This window comes from Oncorhynchus tshawytscha, linkage group LG33, assembly GCF_018296145.1.
Source record: "Oncorhynchus tshawytscha isolate Ot180627B linkage group LG33, Otsh_v2.0, whole genome shotgun sequence".
Lineage (NCBI taxonomy): Eukaryota > Metazoa > Chordata > Actinopteri > Salmoniformes > Salmonidae > Oncorhynchus > Oncorhynchus tshawytscha.
In genome coordinates this window covers 9388901-9401222 of record NC_056461.1, presented here as the reverse complement: position 1 = coordinate 9401222, position 12322 = coordinate 9388901, and the positions used below count along the sequence as shown (strand labels likewise).

General features: G+C 44.6%; 1 protein-coding gene across 1 annotated transcript in view; it reads right to left on the bottom strand.

Annotated features, from left to right (window-relative positions):
* Positions 1 to 9313, bottom strand: part of LOC112230863 (seizure 6-like protein) — a 52932-nt gene extending 43619 nt beyond the window's left edge. The window contains exon 1 of the mRNA XM_024397196.2: positions 8971 to 9313. Coding sequence (XP_024252964.2) covers positions 8971 to 9058 — 88 coding nt within the window. The 5' untranslated portion in view covers positions 9059 to 9313. The remainder of the gene's footprint in view (positions 1 to 8970) is intronic.
* Positions 9314 to 12322: the final 3009 nt, after the last annotated feature.

The following is a 12322-nucleotide window of genomic DNA, read 5'->3' as shown; positions in this document are numbered from 1 at the left end:
CAATCAACTGAAGCCACAAACTCAGCTCACAACCATCAGCCTTATAATGACAGTTAGTATTGAACAGGGCCCAGACAGAATGGCTTACCACACTTTATACTGTGCACAAATGTGATGCTAACCAATGACCCTCAACCTTTAACTCTGAAATAGCTCAGGACATTGTCATCCTTTTCAACATCTAGACGTGCCATAGCGTCATCCTGGAATTAGTGGTTTCAATGCCATGCTATGGAGAGGAGAGTGTGGTTGTGAGTGTGAAACATATGAGGTGTAATCAAATCAAATTCAAATCAAATGTATTTATAAAGCCCTTCTTACATCAGCTGATATCTCAAAGTGCTGTACAGAAACCCAGCCTAAAACCCCAAACAGCAAGCAATGCAGGTGTAGAAGCACAGTGGCTAGGAAAAACTCCCTAAAATCCAATCAGGCGGGTATAGAGGAGTGGGACTAGGGCCGGGATTCTATCTGATCAGTGGTAGAGCCGCCTTAAAGCCTGCTTGACATTTAAAGGTGATTTTGGAATGAGCCGACACAATCTGCATTTGCCGTGAATGCGGTCTCTCCGCGAGAGCGGAAAACACTGGCTTTAAAAATGTGCATAGCTGAATCCCGGCCTAGTACTCTCACTGGGTTATTATCCTGATACAAACTTCTGTTCTCATCCCACCCCTAGTAGAGGCTGGGCTAAAGCCACGGAAACGGCAAAGCACAAACACCTAGTCAGGCCAACAACATAGCTGAATCCCGGCCTAGTACTCTCACTGGGTTATTATCCTGATACAAACTTCTGTTCTCATCCCACCCCTAGTAGAGGCTGGGCTAAAGCCACGGAAACGGCAAAGCACAAACACCTAGTCAGGCCAACAACAGCAGCAACAGGAAAAGAGCAGAGGAAGAGACAGCCCAACACAAAAGTCCTGACAGTTCAATCACACACGCACGCACGCACACGCATGCACACACACACACACACACTGCGGATGGGTTCAGAGCAGCTTAGCCACACAGTTAAGCTGCAGTTAATTGCTTTTATTGTGGAATAGTGTCAGCAGCATCCCTATAACCCCAGTCAGCCAGAACTGATAATCCTGGACACACACACACACACACCGTTTTGATGTTAAATGGAAATAGATATTCTGTCCATACATATGGCAAAAAATGTGTTATAGGATTCTTAGGCCTTAGTTGGTTTTCCAATAAGAAGACTGGGCTGATTGCGCTGAAGGACATATTTCCCTGTGTTGTTCACAGTTACAGCTTCCCTCTACTCAGACTTTAGAAAAACAAGAAGAAGCAAGGGTGAAAAAATACGAGGTGATGTGATGAGAGGAGAAAGACAAATTACGGCTGAGTGAGTTTTACAGAGGAGAGAACAGACAACCTGCCACAGCGAGGAGAGAGAGGAGGGGGAGAAAGATATTGGAAAGGAAGGGAGAGGAGAGTATGAAGAGAGAAGAAAGGAAAGGGGGAAGAGGAGAGTAAGAGCGAGAGAGAATAGAAGAGAAAAGGATGACAGGAAATGGGAAGGAGGACAGAAACAGTGGAAGTGAATGTAACACCAGGGGAAGGGTAGGGAAGAGGAGGCGAGAAAAGGGGGAGGTGAAGGGGGGGAGGAGAAAAGAGTAGAGGAGAAGAGAGGAGAGAAGTCGAGATAAGAAGAGAGAAGAGGAGAGACTGGCTAGACTCCAGAGCAGGGGTCTTCAGCCTTTTCTGGCATGAGTGCTACTTAAAAAATATGAAACATGTCGCAGGCTACTCATTTTTTTCTAGCTTTCAAATAGGCACATTCTTCTCTTCCCCGGGTCCTTAGTGTTCAAGAGAAAGTAGTGCATTATGTTTTCTGTCAATATACCTGGTAAAATAATGATTAATAAACAACTCCAAGGTGGGCCTTATAAAATCAGTGATTTTTTCCCCCCCAATTTATGTTTTGTCAGTTTTATTTTTCCTGAGTTTAAATTTTTGCTGGTTTCCACTCTCAAAATTACAATTGTTCATAGAGAAAAAACGAAATAGAATGTTCTGGGTCCATGTCAATGCTTAATTCACATCAGAAGATCTTGTTATTTAGATCTGGAAGAAAACTAACCAATTTAGATTTTTGAGTGTAATTCCCCTTTAATTGCGCATCTAGCAAGTGAGTAATGTGTCAGTCTAGCAATGGTTCTGTACTGCTGTTGCGCATTTCATTGCAAAGTTTGCAAATAACAAATAATATATACAAATTATATACTTACTCATGATATACTTCTGACAAGTAAGGCCAGTTAACATTTCATTGAGAAGGTTTTGGGGAAAGTATTTCTGTCAACCCACAAGATGGTCATCACATCAACTTACTACACGGAGTGATAGACAAACAGCGCGCACCACACAGACAGACAGGGGCAATATTGTTGTTAATTAAATGGCAGATATTGTGTTATGTTTGTCTTTTTAAGCCAATAGAACCTAACCAGCGGTGGGATAATGTCAATGTTACGTTGATTAGATAGTAGCCGAGAGATTTCGGTGTCTGATACATGTGAGATTTGTTTATGACAGTTTGCGGTGGAAAACACGAAAGATGTCAAGTAGGCCTACTTTCAGAATTGTTTGGCGAGATACTCATATGTGGGCTGCGAGCTACTGAGAGCTCGCGATCGACCTGTTGGAGACCCCTGCTTTAGACCAGTTAGAGCCCTGCGTTCATGGAGAGACCAGACCTCTGTGCCCTAGCGGATACAGTCACCATCAACTGGCGTCCGGGTGGGAGACCGCGATGATACAATTGTCATAACCTCTCGCATGTTGAAACGAGGTCAATCTAAGAACAACACACATTCTCCTCCCGATGAAATATCTGTGCATAGCAGCAAATTTCTCAGACGCGTCACACGCACGCAAACACAGCAGAAGCTGATACATGAATGTATTTATTAGAGACAGTTGCATGGCAGCCCACTGTCTGTGATATGACTAGAAAACAGATCAGCTATATGGCTACCGAGTTCTAATAGGATAATATTATATCGCCGTTTTTATCAACACGTGACGAGGAGGAATAACTAACAGCCTCTCCGGAAGGCTAAACACACAATCATTTGTTATTGTACAGCCCATGAACTGGGTAGAGGAGCGAGAGAGACAGAGACCATGTTGATTAAATAGAGAACATCAACAACAGAGAATGGGTGCTGTCTGAATGTCTGACATTCAGTTAGCCGAGAGGATAGTGGAGGTTAATAGGTAGCCTGTCTGACACACACACACACACACACACACACACACACACACACACACACACACACACACACACACACACACACACACACACACACACACACACACACACTAGAGGGGGACCCTGCAAAGTCTTCATCACCTTTGTCGAGCGCGGCTCCAGACCATGCTGCAGCAACCAGACAAACCCCCACGTTTTCTAAACTCTGCACACACCACACACGCGCGCGCGCGTGCACACCCGTATTTTTTTCCCGACAACCAGAGATATTCATAAATTCGCTGGCAGAATCCCGAACAACGATTGGCTATGCTAATTGATGTGTGTTTTGTGTTATTTCTTTGTTTGACTCCCACGCGTCATGCTGTAGGCTACGCCAGTGCCTGTTTAACAAGCTCTCTCATCAAGGCCAGAAAATAAAAGGTCGAATGTAGCTTTAGCCGAATGGCCTAAGCACCTTCAGAGATGTCCAACCAGTGGTGGTTGGACCGTTTAAGATTAGGGAGGATTTTTTTTTTTTTTTGGGGGGGGGGCATGGCCTTGTTTCTATTACAGTATTTTGGATAACTGTCACTCATATTCCATTCACCCAGCTAGCTCAATGTTACATCGATAGGTTTAGGCTACTGCATTATATATTTGGCCTATATCCATCCTGGGGTTGCTACAACCTAGCCTACAAAGGAAAGTTTATAACATAGGTGCACAGGTCGAGAGACAAATTTGAATAATTGGAATAATCAAGGTGGCAGACAGACCGCCATGCACACTCTTCCCTGCATCTAGCTGATCTGGGCAGACAGACCGCCATGCACACTCTTCCCTGCATCTAGCTGATCTGGGCAGACAGACCGCCATGCACACTCTTCCCTGCATCTAGCTGATCTGGGCAGACAGACCGCCATGCACACTCTTCCCTGCATCTAGCTGATCTGGGCAGACAGACCGCCATGCACACTCTTCCCTGCATCTAGCTGATCTGGGCAGACAGACCGCCATGCACACTCTTCCCTGCATCTAGCTGATCTGGGCAGACAGACCGCCATGCACACTCTTCCCTGCATCTAGCTGATCTGGGCAGACAGACCGCCATGCACACTCTTCCCAGCATCTAGCTGATCTGGGCAGACAGACCGCCATGCACACTCTTCCCTGCATCTAGCTGATCTGGGCAGACAGACCGCCATGCACACTCTTCCCTGCATCTAGCTGATCTGGGCAGACAGACCGCCATGCACACTCTTCCCTGCATCTAGCTGATCTGGGCAGACAGACCGCCATGCACACTCTTCCCTGCATCTAGCTGATCTGGGCAGACAGACCGCCATGCACACTCTTCCCAGCATCTAGCTGATCTGGGCAGACAGACCGCCATGCACACTCTTCCCAGCATCTAGCTGATCTGGGCAGACAGACCGCCATGCACACTCTTCCCAGCATCTAGCTGATCTGGGCAGACAGACCGCCATGCAGACTCTTCCCAGCATCTAGCTGATCTGGGCAGACAGACCGCCATGCACACTCTTCCCTGCATCTAGCTGATCTGGGTGAAATTAGTCCAAATAGTCGTAAAGCGGAACTTACAGCATCATCACTTTGCTCGTTGTATAATTCTCTCCCATTTTTTCTCCGCTTTTGGACAAGAGTGCAAAACACAACACCAGGCAGAAAAAATCTACACAAGCTAAATCTTCATACCATAACCGCTAACCGCAAACCGCAATACAGCCTACATCAATGCCACCAAAATAATGTTACAGTCAACAAACTAGAACTAATACATTTGTAAACCCACAATCCATTCCAGCATTGAATGACTCATCTCATTTCCATATGTACAATCTTGCAGTACAGTGTACAGCAAGAATTTTATAAGTTACACCGGCGGTCACCGGTGGCAATAAATTAATCACACGAAAGCTTACCCTGTCTTGAAGAAGTTGAAGTGTAGGATATCCCGAGCCAGCGAGCAAACATAAATAGTATTCCTCTCTGTTTGAGTAGGCTAAATTAGCTGCATTAGCTAAGTAAGAGAAAGGCAACAACAAACAAATACACAAACGGAATATAGCTAGCGCTCTCTCTGTCTGCAGCGTCTTAATTTTTTGAAGAAATGAATTTGCTCAAAACTGTTACAAACTAATGTCTTTCTCTCTCCTTGAGTCAACTATTCACCACATTTTATGCACTGCAGCGCTAGCTAGCTGTAGCTTATGCTTTCAGTACTAGATTCCTTCTCTGATCCTTTGATTGGATAGACATGTCAGTTCATACTGCAAGAGCGCTGATATATTGGAGGACGTCCTTCGGAAGTCGCCATAAGTAGTGTTTAATAATGGGGCGGCAGGTAGCCTAGTGGTTAGAGTGTTGGGCCAGCAACCGAAAGGTTGCGAGATCAAATCCCCAAGTTGACGAGGTAAAAATATTTTGTCCTGAACAAGGCGGTTAGCCCAATGTTCCTAGCTGTCATTCTAAATAAGAATTTGTTCTTAAACTGACTTGCCTAGTTAAATATAACGACAATACTTCTTTATTGTGTGTCCCTTATGGGAAATGTGTCATGCCTCTCAACAAACAACAACAACAATAAGTGCATAAATACATAAATCACAGGCAATAAATACAGCAGACAACATGTGGATAAAGTTTATAATTCAGTTCATACAATTCTGGGAAGCGGGAGGGGGTTTATACTGGTGGGAATAAATTATTTCTGGGCTCTGGCGGTTTTGTAAAGATGGACTATACCATTTACTGCATCTTGCCTATGCCGTTCAGCCATCGCTCATCCATATATTTATATGTACATATTTTTTTATATTTTTTTTACCCCTTTTTCTCCCCAATTTCGTGGTATGGAACTCCCGTACGGGCTCGGGAGAGACGAAGGTTGAAAGTCATGCGTCCTCCGATACACAACCCAACCAAGCCGTACTGCTTCTTAACACAGCGCGCATCCAACCCAGAAGCAAGCCACACCAATGTGTCAGAGGGTACACCGCGCACCTGGCAACCTTGGTTAGCGCACACTGCGCCCGGCCCACCACAGGAGTCGCTGGTGCACAATGAGACAAGGACATCCCTACCGACCATGCCCTCCCTAACCTGGACGACGCTAGGCCAATTGTGCGTCGCCCCACGGACCTCCCAGTCACGGATGGTTACGACAGAGCCTGGGCGCGAACCCAGGGACTCTGATGGCACAGCTGGCGCTGCAGTACAGCGCCCTTAACCACTGCGCCACCCGGGAGGCCATGTACATATTCTTAATCATTCCTTTACACGTGTGTGTATAAGGTAGTTGTTGTTCAATTGTTAGATTACTTGTTAGATATTACTGCACGGTCGGAACTAGAAGCACAAGCATTTCGCTACACTCACATTAACATCTGCTAACCGTCTGTATGTGACCAATGACATTTGATTTGATTTGGACTGTATCTGCGGCATGATGGTAGGAGCTGGTACTCCTGGTTGAGTGGGTGTGTCTGGTCAGCGCTTCCATGTTCTTGACATTAACTCCACTGATTTTGCTTCACAGCTTTGCTATTTTGTGCAGCTGGTTTTCATTTGCGATGGATAGCTGATTGTACCAGGCTTGGAAACAGAAAGTGAGAACACTCTGAACAAAGGATTTATAGAATTGAGTTGTTATTCTTTTATTGACCTGATATATATTTAATCTCCTCAGGAAATACAGTCTTTGTTGTCCCTTTTTATATATCTGTTTTGTGTTTGCAGTCTAGGAGAGTTGAGTCAATTATAGTGTCACGCCCTGACCTTAGAGATCCTTATTATTCTCTATGTTTGGTTAGGTCAGGGTGTGACTCGGGGGGGAAAGTCTGTTTTCTATTTCTTTGTTTTGGCCGAGTGTGGTTCCCAATCAGAGGCAGCTGTCTATCGGTGTCTCTGATTGGGGATCATATATAAGTTGTCATTTTCTGTTTGGGTTTTGTGGGATCTTGTTTTCTGTTTAGTTTCTTAGCCTTACAGAACTGAGCGTTTTTTTGTTGTTTTGTCTTTGTTATTTTGTTTTGGTGTCATCAATAAAAAGACGATGTACGCCTACCACACTGCACCTTGGTCCACTCTTCATTGTACTAACGATAGCCGTAACAGAAGATCCCACCAAAAACGGACCAAGCAGCGTGGCCAGGAGGACTGGACATGGGAGGACATCTTAGAGGGTAAAGGATCCTGGACGTGGGAGGAGATCCAGGCCGGACGGAGGCAGCGAGGGACGAACAACTTCGACACCGTGGTTTGCGACCTCGAAGCAAGCACGAGAGGCAGCACATTTTTGGGGGGGCACATGGGGAGATTGGCGGAGTCAGGGTTTAGACCTGACCAACTCCCCGTGCTTACCGTGGGGAGCGTGTGACCGGTCAGGCACCGTGTTATGCGGTGCGCATTCACAGCCCGGTGCGCTCTGTTCCAGCTCACCGCAGTTGCCGTGCTAGAGTGGGCATTCAGCCAGGACGGATTGTGCCGGCTCAGCGCTCCTGGTCTCCGGTGCGTCTCTTCGGCCCAGGATATCCTGCGCCAGCTCTACGCACGGTATCCCCAGTTCGCCAGCACAACTCAGTGCGGCCTGTTCCAGCTCCCCGCACTTGCCGGGCTATAGGCAGATGTGACGCTTGGCATTCAAATGAAATCACATTTTATTTGTCACATGCGCATTTTATTTGTCAAACGCGCTCCCCATGGCCTGGTTTATATGCGAACTGGAACGGTCCAGTAGGCTCTCCGTCCCAGGACAACACAATCCAAATATTTGATTATCACCGAGAGCAAGGAGATGGGACGCTAGTCATTCAGGGATTTGGGATTATTCACTTTGTAGTTAGTTAGTTGCAGTTTTCCAGATTTCGGGGATTCTGCAGCTGTCCAGTAACACTTGAAGAAGTCTTCTGTTTTTGTCACACAGTTGCCATTTACACGCCCTGATAATCTGCCAGCGTAGATCACCACAGCTTGTTGGTTCCAAGGATAGAGTTTAAAGAAGACCTGAAGGACATCCTTTTCAGAGATAATTATGGGACTGTCATTTGGGAGGGGTAAGTCATTTACAGGAGGCCTGCCCGCTGTTTCAAATCTATCAAAAATGGTGTTAAGTTGTTTGTCTCGGCTGTTGTCAGTAAGCGGCACTGCTGACAGGGTTTTCTTCTCCATACATTTGTTTAAGTCTATGGAAGGGGGTGAGAACCATGAGCCTCCTAGGTTTTGTATTGAAGTCAATGTACCCAGAGGAGGACGGAAAATAGCTGTCCTCCGGCTACACCATGGTGCTACTGCAAAGAGTGCTGTTGAGGCTACTGTAGACCTTCATTGCAAAACAGTGTGTTTTAATCAGATATTTGGTGACATGTTTTGTCTAAAAAGGATACAGTTTATCATGTTTTATATTTTTTTTAAATGAAATTCTCTGAGTAGAATGTTCCTCTCCTTCTTTCTCTGAGGAGCCTCCACTGTATCTAACGTAATTGAAAGTGCTCAAACAAATCAATTAGAATAGCCTATTAGGATTAAAATTAAGATTTCTATCATGATTCTAACTGTAATAGGCTAGAATTCTAGTAGCCTACGCTATTTAGCAACACAGACAAAGCAAAGTTGTGATAGTCATTCATGCTGGATAGGAGCCAAGGGGAACCTCAAACAAATCCATCAAATGGCTTAGCACAGAGATAACACACACACACACACACCGGCCAGAAAGTTAAACCCAGCATCATTACCTTGTGTTTCCGCTGCTAACCCGGTCCAAATCACACAGACACAGAGTAGCGCTGATAGGGCACCGATTCGGTAATGGCCCGGTGGCATGGCTTCAAACAACCAGACAGAGCCGTTCTGTCCAGATAGACCTGCTAAAGGAATACACGCGGAGAATAGGTTGGTGTTCGACAGCCGGTCTGCACAGCGATCTTCTAGATGTGCCGTTTGTTTTTCTACACCTCTGTCAGCGCACAGTGTGGTGATTTCTCTGCCGTCCGCATGTCCTGCCTCCCTTCGCCTGAACCTCGCAATGTGCCACGTCTCTTCTGCCTCTTCTGCTCTTTCTGTCCTGATCTCTCTCTCTCTCTCCTTCCGCTATGCTGTGCCAAACTGCATGCCTCTCGATCTCTCACACTGCGCACACACACACACACGTGCACATACGTTTTACACACACACACACACACACACACACACACACACACACACACACACACACACACACACACACACACACACACACACACACACGGAGCTTGTAAGGACAGATCAATACATTAAAATATACAGTATGTCCTGGCTCCAAATACCAAACAGAAGTCGTGCTGAAGCTGCTCTAAAATTAAAAAGAAAGCTTAAAATATTCAGCCTAAATGTTAATTTACTGTCTTTTCATACTTGAAAGGGATTTAGTCTACCACAGACAATGTACCTGCCTTTGTCAATAATTAGGAATTAAAACTGCTGATTGTCGTTAGACATTGTGTGTGAGTGTGTGTGTGTGTGTGTGCCAACAGATCTCTACCCCTTGGTATTCACCTAGCAAATGCCAGTATCCATGGCGATGCACTGTTGTACATCTGAAAGGACAGAGGGCAAAAGGGGAGCAGAGAAACACAGAAAAGAGAGTGCAGAAAGAAAGTCTCACTGTGTTACACTTAAAATGGATAGAGAATGAATAGAGAGAGAATGAATAGAGAGCATGACTGGATAGACAGAAAGTATTGGGTTTAGAGAGAGATGGAAAGTATTGGGGATAAGATAGATAGAAAGTATTGGGTTTAGAGAGAGATGGAAAGTATTGGGGATAAGATAGACAGAAAGTATTGGGTTTAGAGAGAGATGGAAAGTATTGGGGATAAGATAGATAGAAAGTATTGGGTTTAGAGAGAGATGGAAAGTATTGGGGATAAGATAGATAGAAAGTATTGGGTTTAGAGAGAGATGGAAAGTATTGGGGATAAGATAGATAGAAAGTATTGGGTTTAGAGAGAGATGGAAAGTATTGGGGATAAGATAGATAGAAAGTATTGGGTTTAGAGAGAGATAGAAAGTATTGGGTTTAGAGAGAGATAGAAAGTATTGGGTTTAGAGAGAGATGGAAAGTATTGGGGATAAGATAGATAGAAAGTATTGGGTTTAGAGAGAGATAGAAAGTATTGGGTTTAGAGAGAGATAGAAAGTATTGGGTTTAGAGAGAGATAGAAAGTATTGGGTTTAGAGAGAGACAGAAAGTATTGGGTTTAGAGAGAGACAGAAAGTATTGGGTTTAGAGAGAGATAGAAAGTATTGGGTTTAGAGAGAGATAGAAAGTATTGGGTTTAGAGAGATAGACAGAAAGTATTGGGTTTAGAGAGAGATAGAAAGTATTGGGTTTAGAGAGAGATAGAAAGTATTGGGTTTAGAGAGAGATAGAAAGTATTGGGTTTAGAGAGAGACAGAAAGTATTGGGTTTAGAGAGAGACAGAAAGTATTGGGTTTAGAGAGAGATAGAAAGTATTGGGTTTAGAGAGAGATAGAAAGTATTGGGTTTAGAGAGAGATAGAAAGTATTGGGTTTAGAGAGATAGACAGAAAGTATTGGGTTTAGAGAGATAGACAGAAAGTATTGGGTTTAGAGAGAGATAGAAAGTATTGGGTTTAGAGAGATAGACAGAAAGTATTGGGTTTAGAGAGAGATAGAAATATTGGGTTTAGAGAGAGACAGAAAGTATTGGGTTTAGAGAGAGATAGAAAGTATTGGGTTTAGAGAGAGATAGAAAGTATTGGGTTTAGAGAGAGATAGAAAGTATTGGGTTTAGAGAGATAGACAGAAAGTATTGGGTTTAGAGAGAGATAGAAAGTATTAGGTTTAGAGAGATATGGAAAGTGTTAGGGATAAGATAGATAGAAAGTATTGGGTTTAGAGAGATAGACAGAAAGTATTGGGTTTAGAGAGATAGACAGAAAGTATTGGGTTTAGAGAGATAGACAGAAAGTATTGGGTTTAGAGAGATAGACAGAAAGTATTGGGTTTAGAGAGATAGAAAGTGTTAGGGATAAGATAGATAGAAAGTATTGGGTTTAGAGAGATAGAAAGTGTTAGGGATAAGATAGACAGATAAAAGTGTAGAGTTTAGAGAGATAGATTGAATGTATTGGGTTTAGATAGAGAGATAGATATTTGCGGGGTTTAGAGCAAGATATTTTTACATTTTAGTCATTTAGCAGACACTCTTATCAGAGCAACTTACAGGAGCAATTAGGGTTAAGTGCCTTGCTTAAGGGCACATGGACAGATCTGTCATCTAGTCGGTTCTGGGATTCAAACCATTAACCTTTCGGGATGAATTGAACGCTGACTGCGAGCCAGGCCTAATCGCTCAACATCAGTGCCCGACCTCACTAATGCTCTTGTGACCGAATGGAAGCAAGTCCCCGCAGCAATGCTCCAACATCTAGTGGAAAGCCTTCCCAGAAGAGTGGAGGCTGTTATAGCAGCAATGCTCCAACATCTAGTGGAAAGCCTTCCCAGAAGAGTGGAGGCTGTTATAGCAGCAATGCTCCAACATCTAGTGGAAAGCCTTCCCAGAAGAGTGGAGGCTGTTATAGCAGCAATGCTCCAACATCTAGTGGAAAGCCTTCCCAGAAGAGTGGAGGCTGTTATAGCAGCAATGCTCCAACATCTAGTGGAACGCCTTCCCAGAAGAGTGTAGGCTGTTATAGCAGCAATGCTCCAACATCTAGTGGAAAGCCTCCCCAGAAGAGTGGAGGCTGTTATAGCAGCAATGCTCCAACATCTAGTGGAAAGCCTTCCCAGAAGAGTGGAGGCTGTTATAGCAGCAATGCTCCAACATCTAGTGGAAAGCCTTCCCAGAAGAGTGGAGGCTGTTATAGCAGCAATGCTCCAACATCTAGTGGAAAGCCTTCCCAGAAGAGTGGAGGCTGTTATAGCAGCAATGCTCCAACATCTAGTGGAAAGCCTTCCCAGAAGAGTGGAGGCTGTTATAGCAGCAATGCTCCAACATCTAGTGGAAAGTCTTCCCAGAAGAGTGGAGGCTGTTATAGCAGCAATGCTCCAACATCTAGTGGAAAGCCTTCCCAGAAGAGTGGA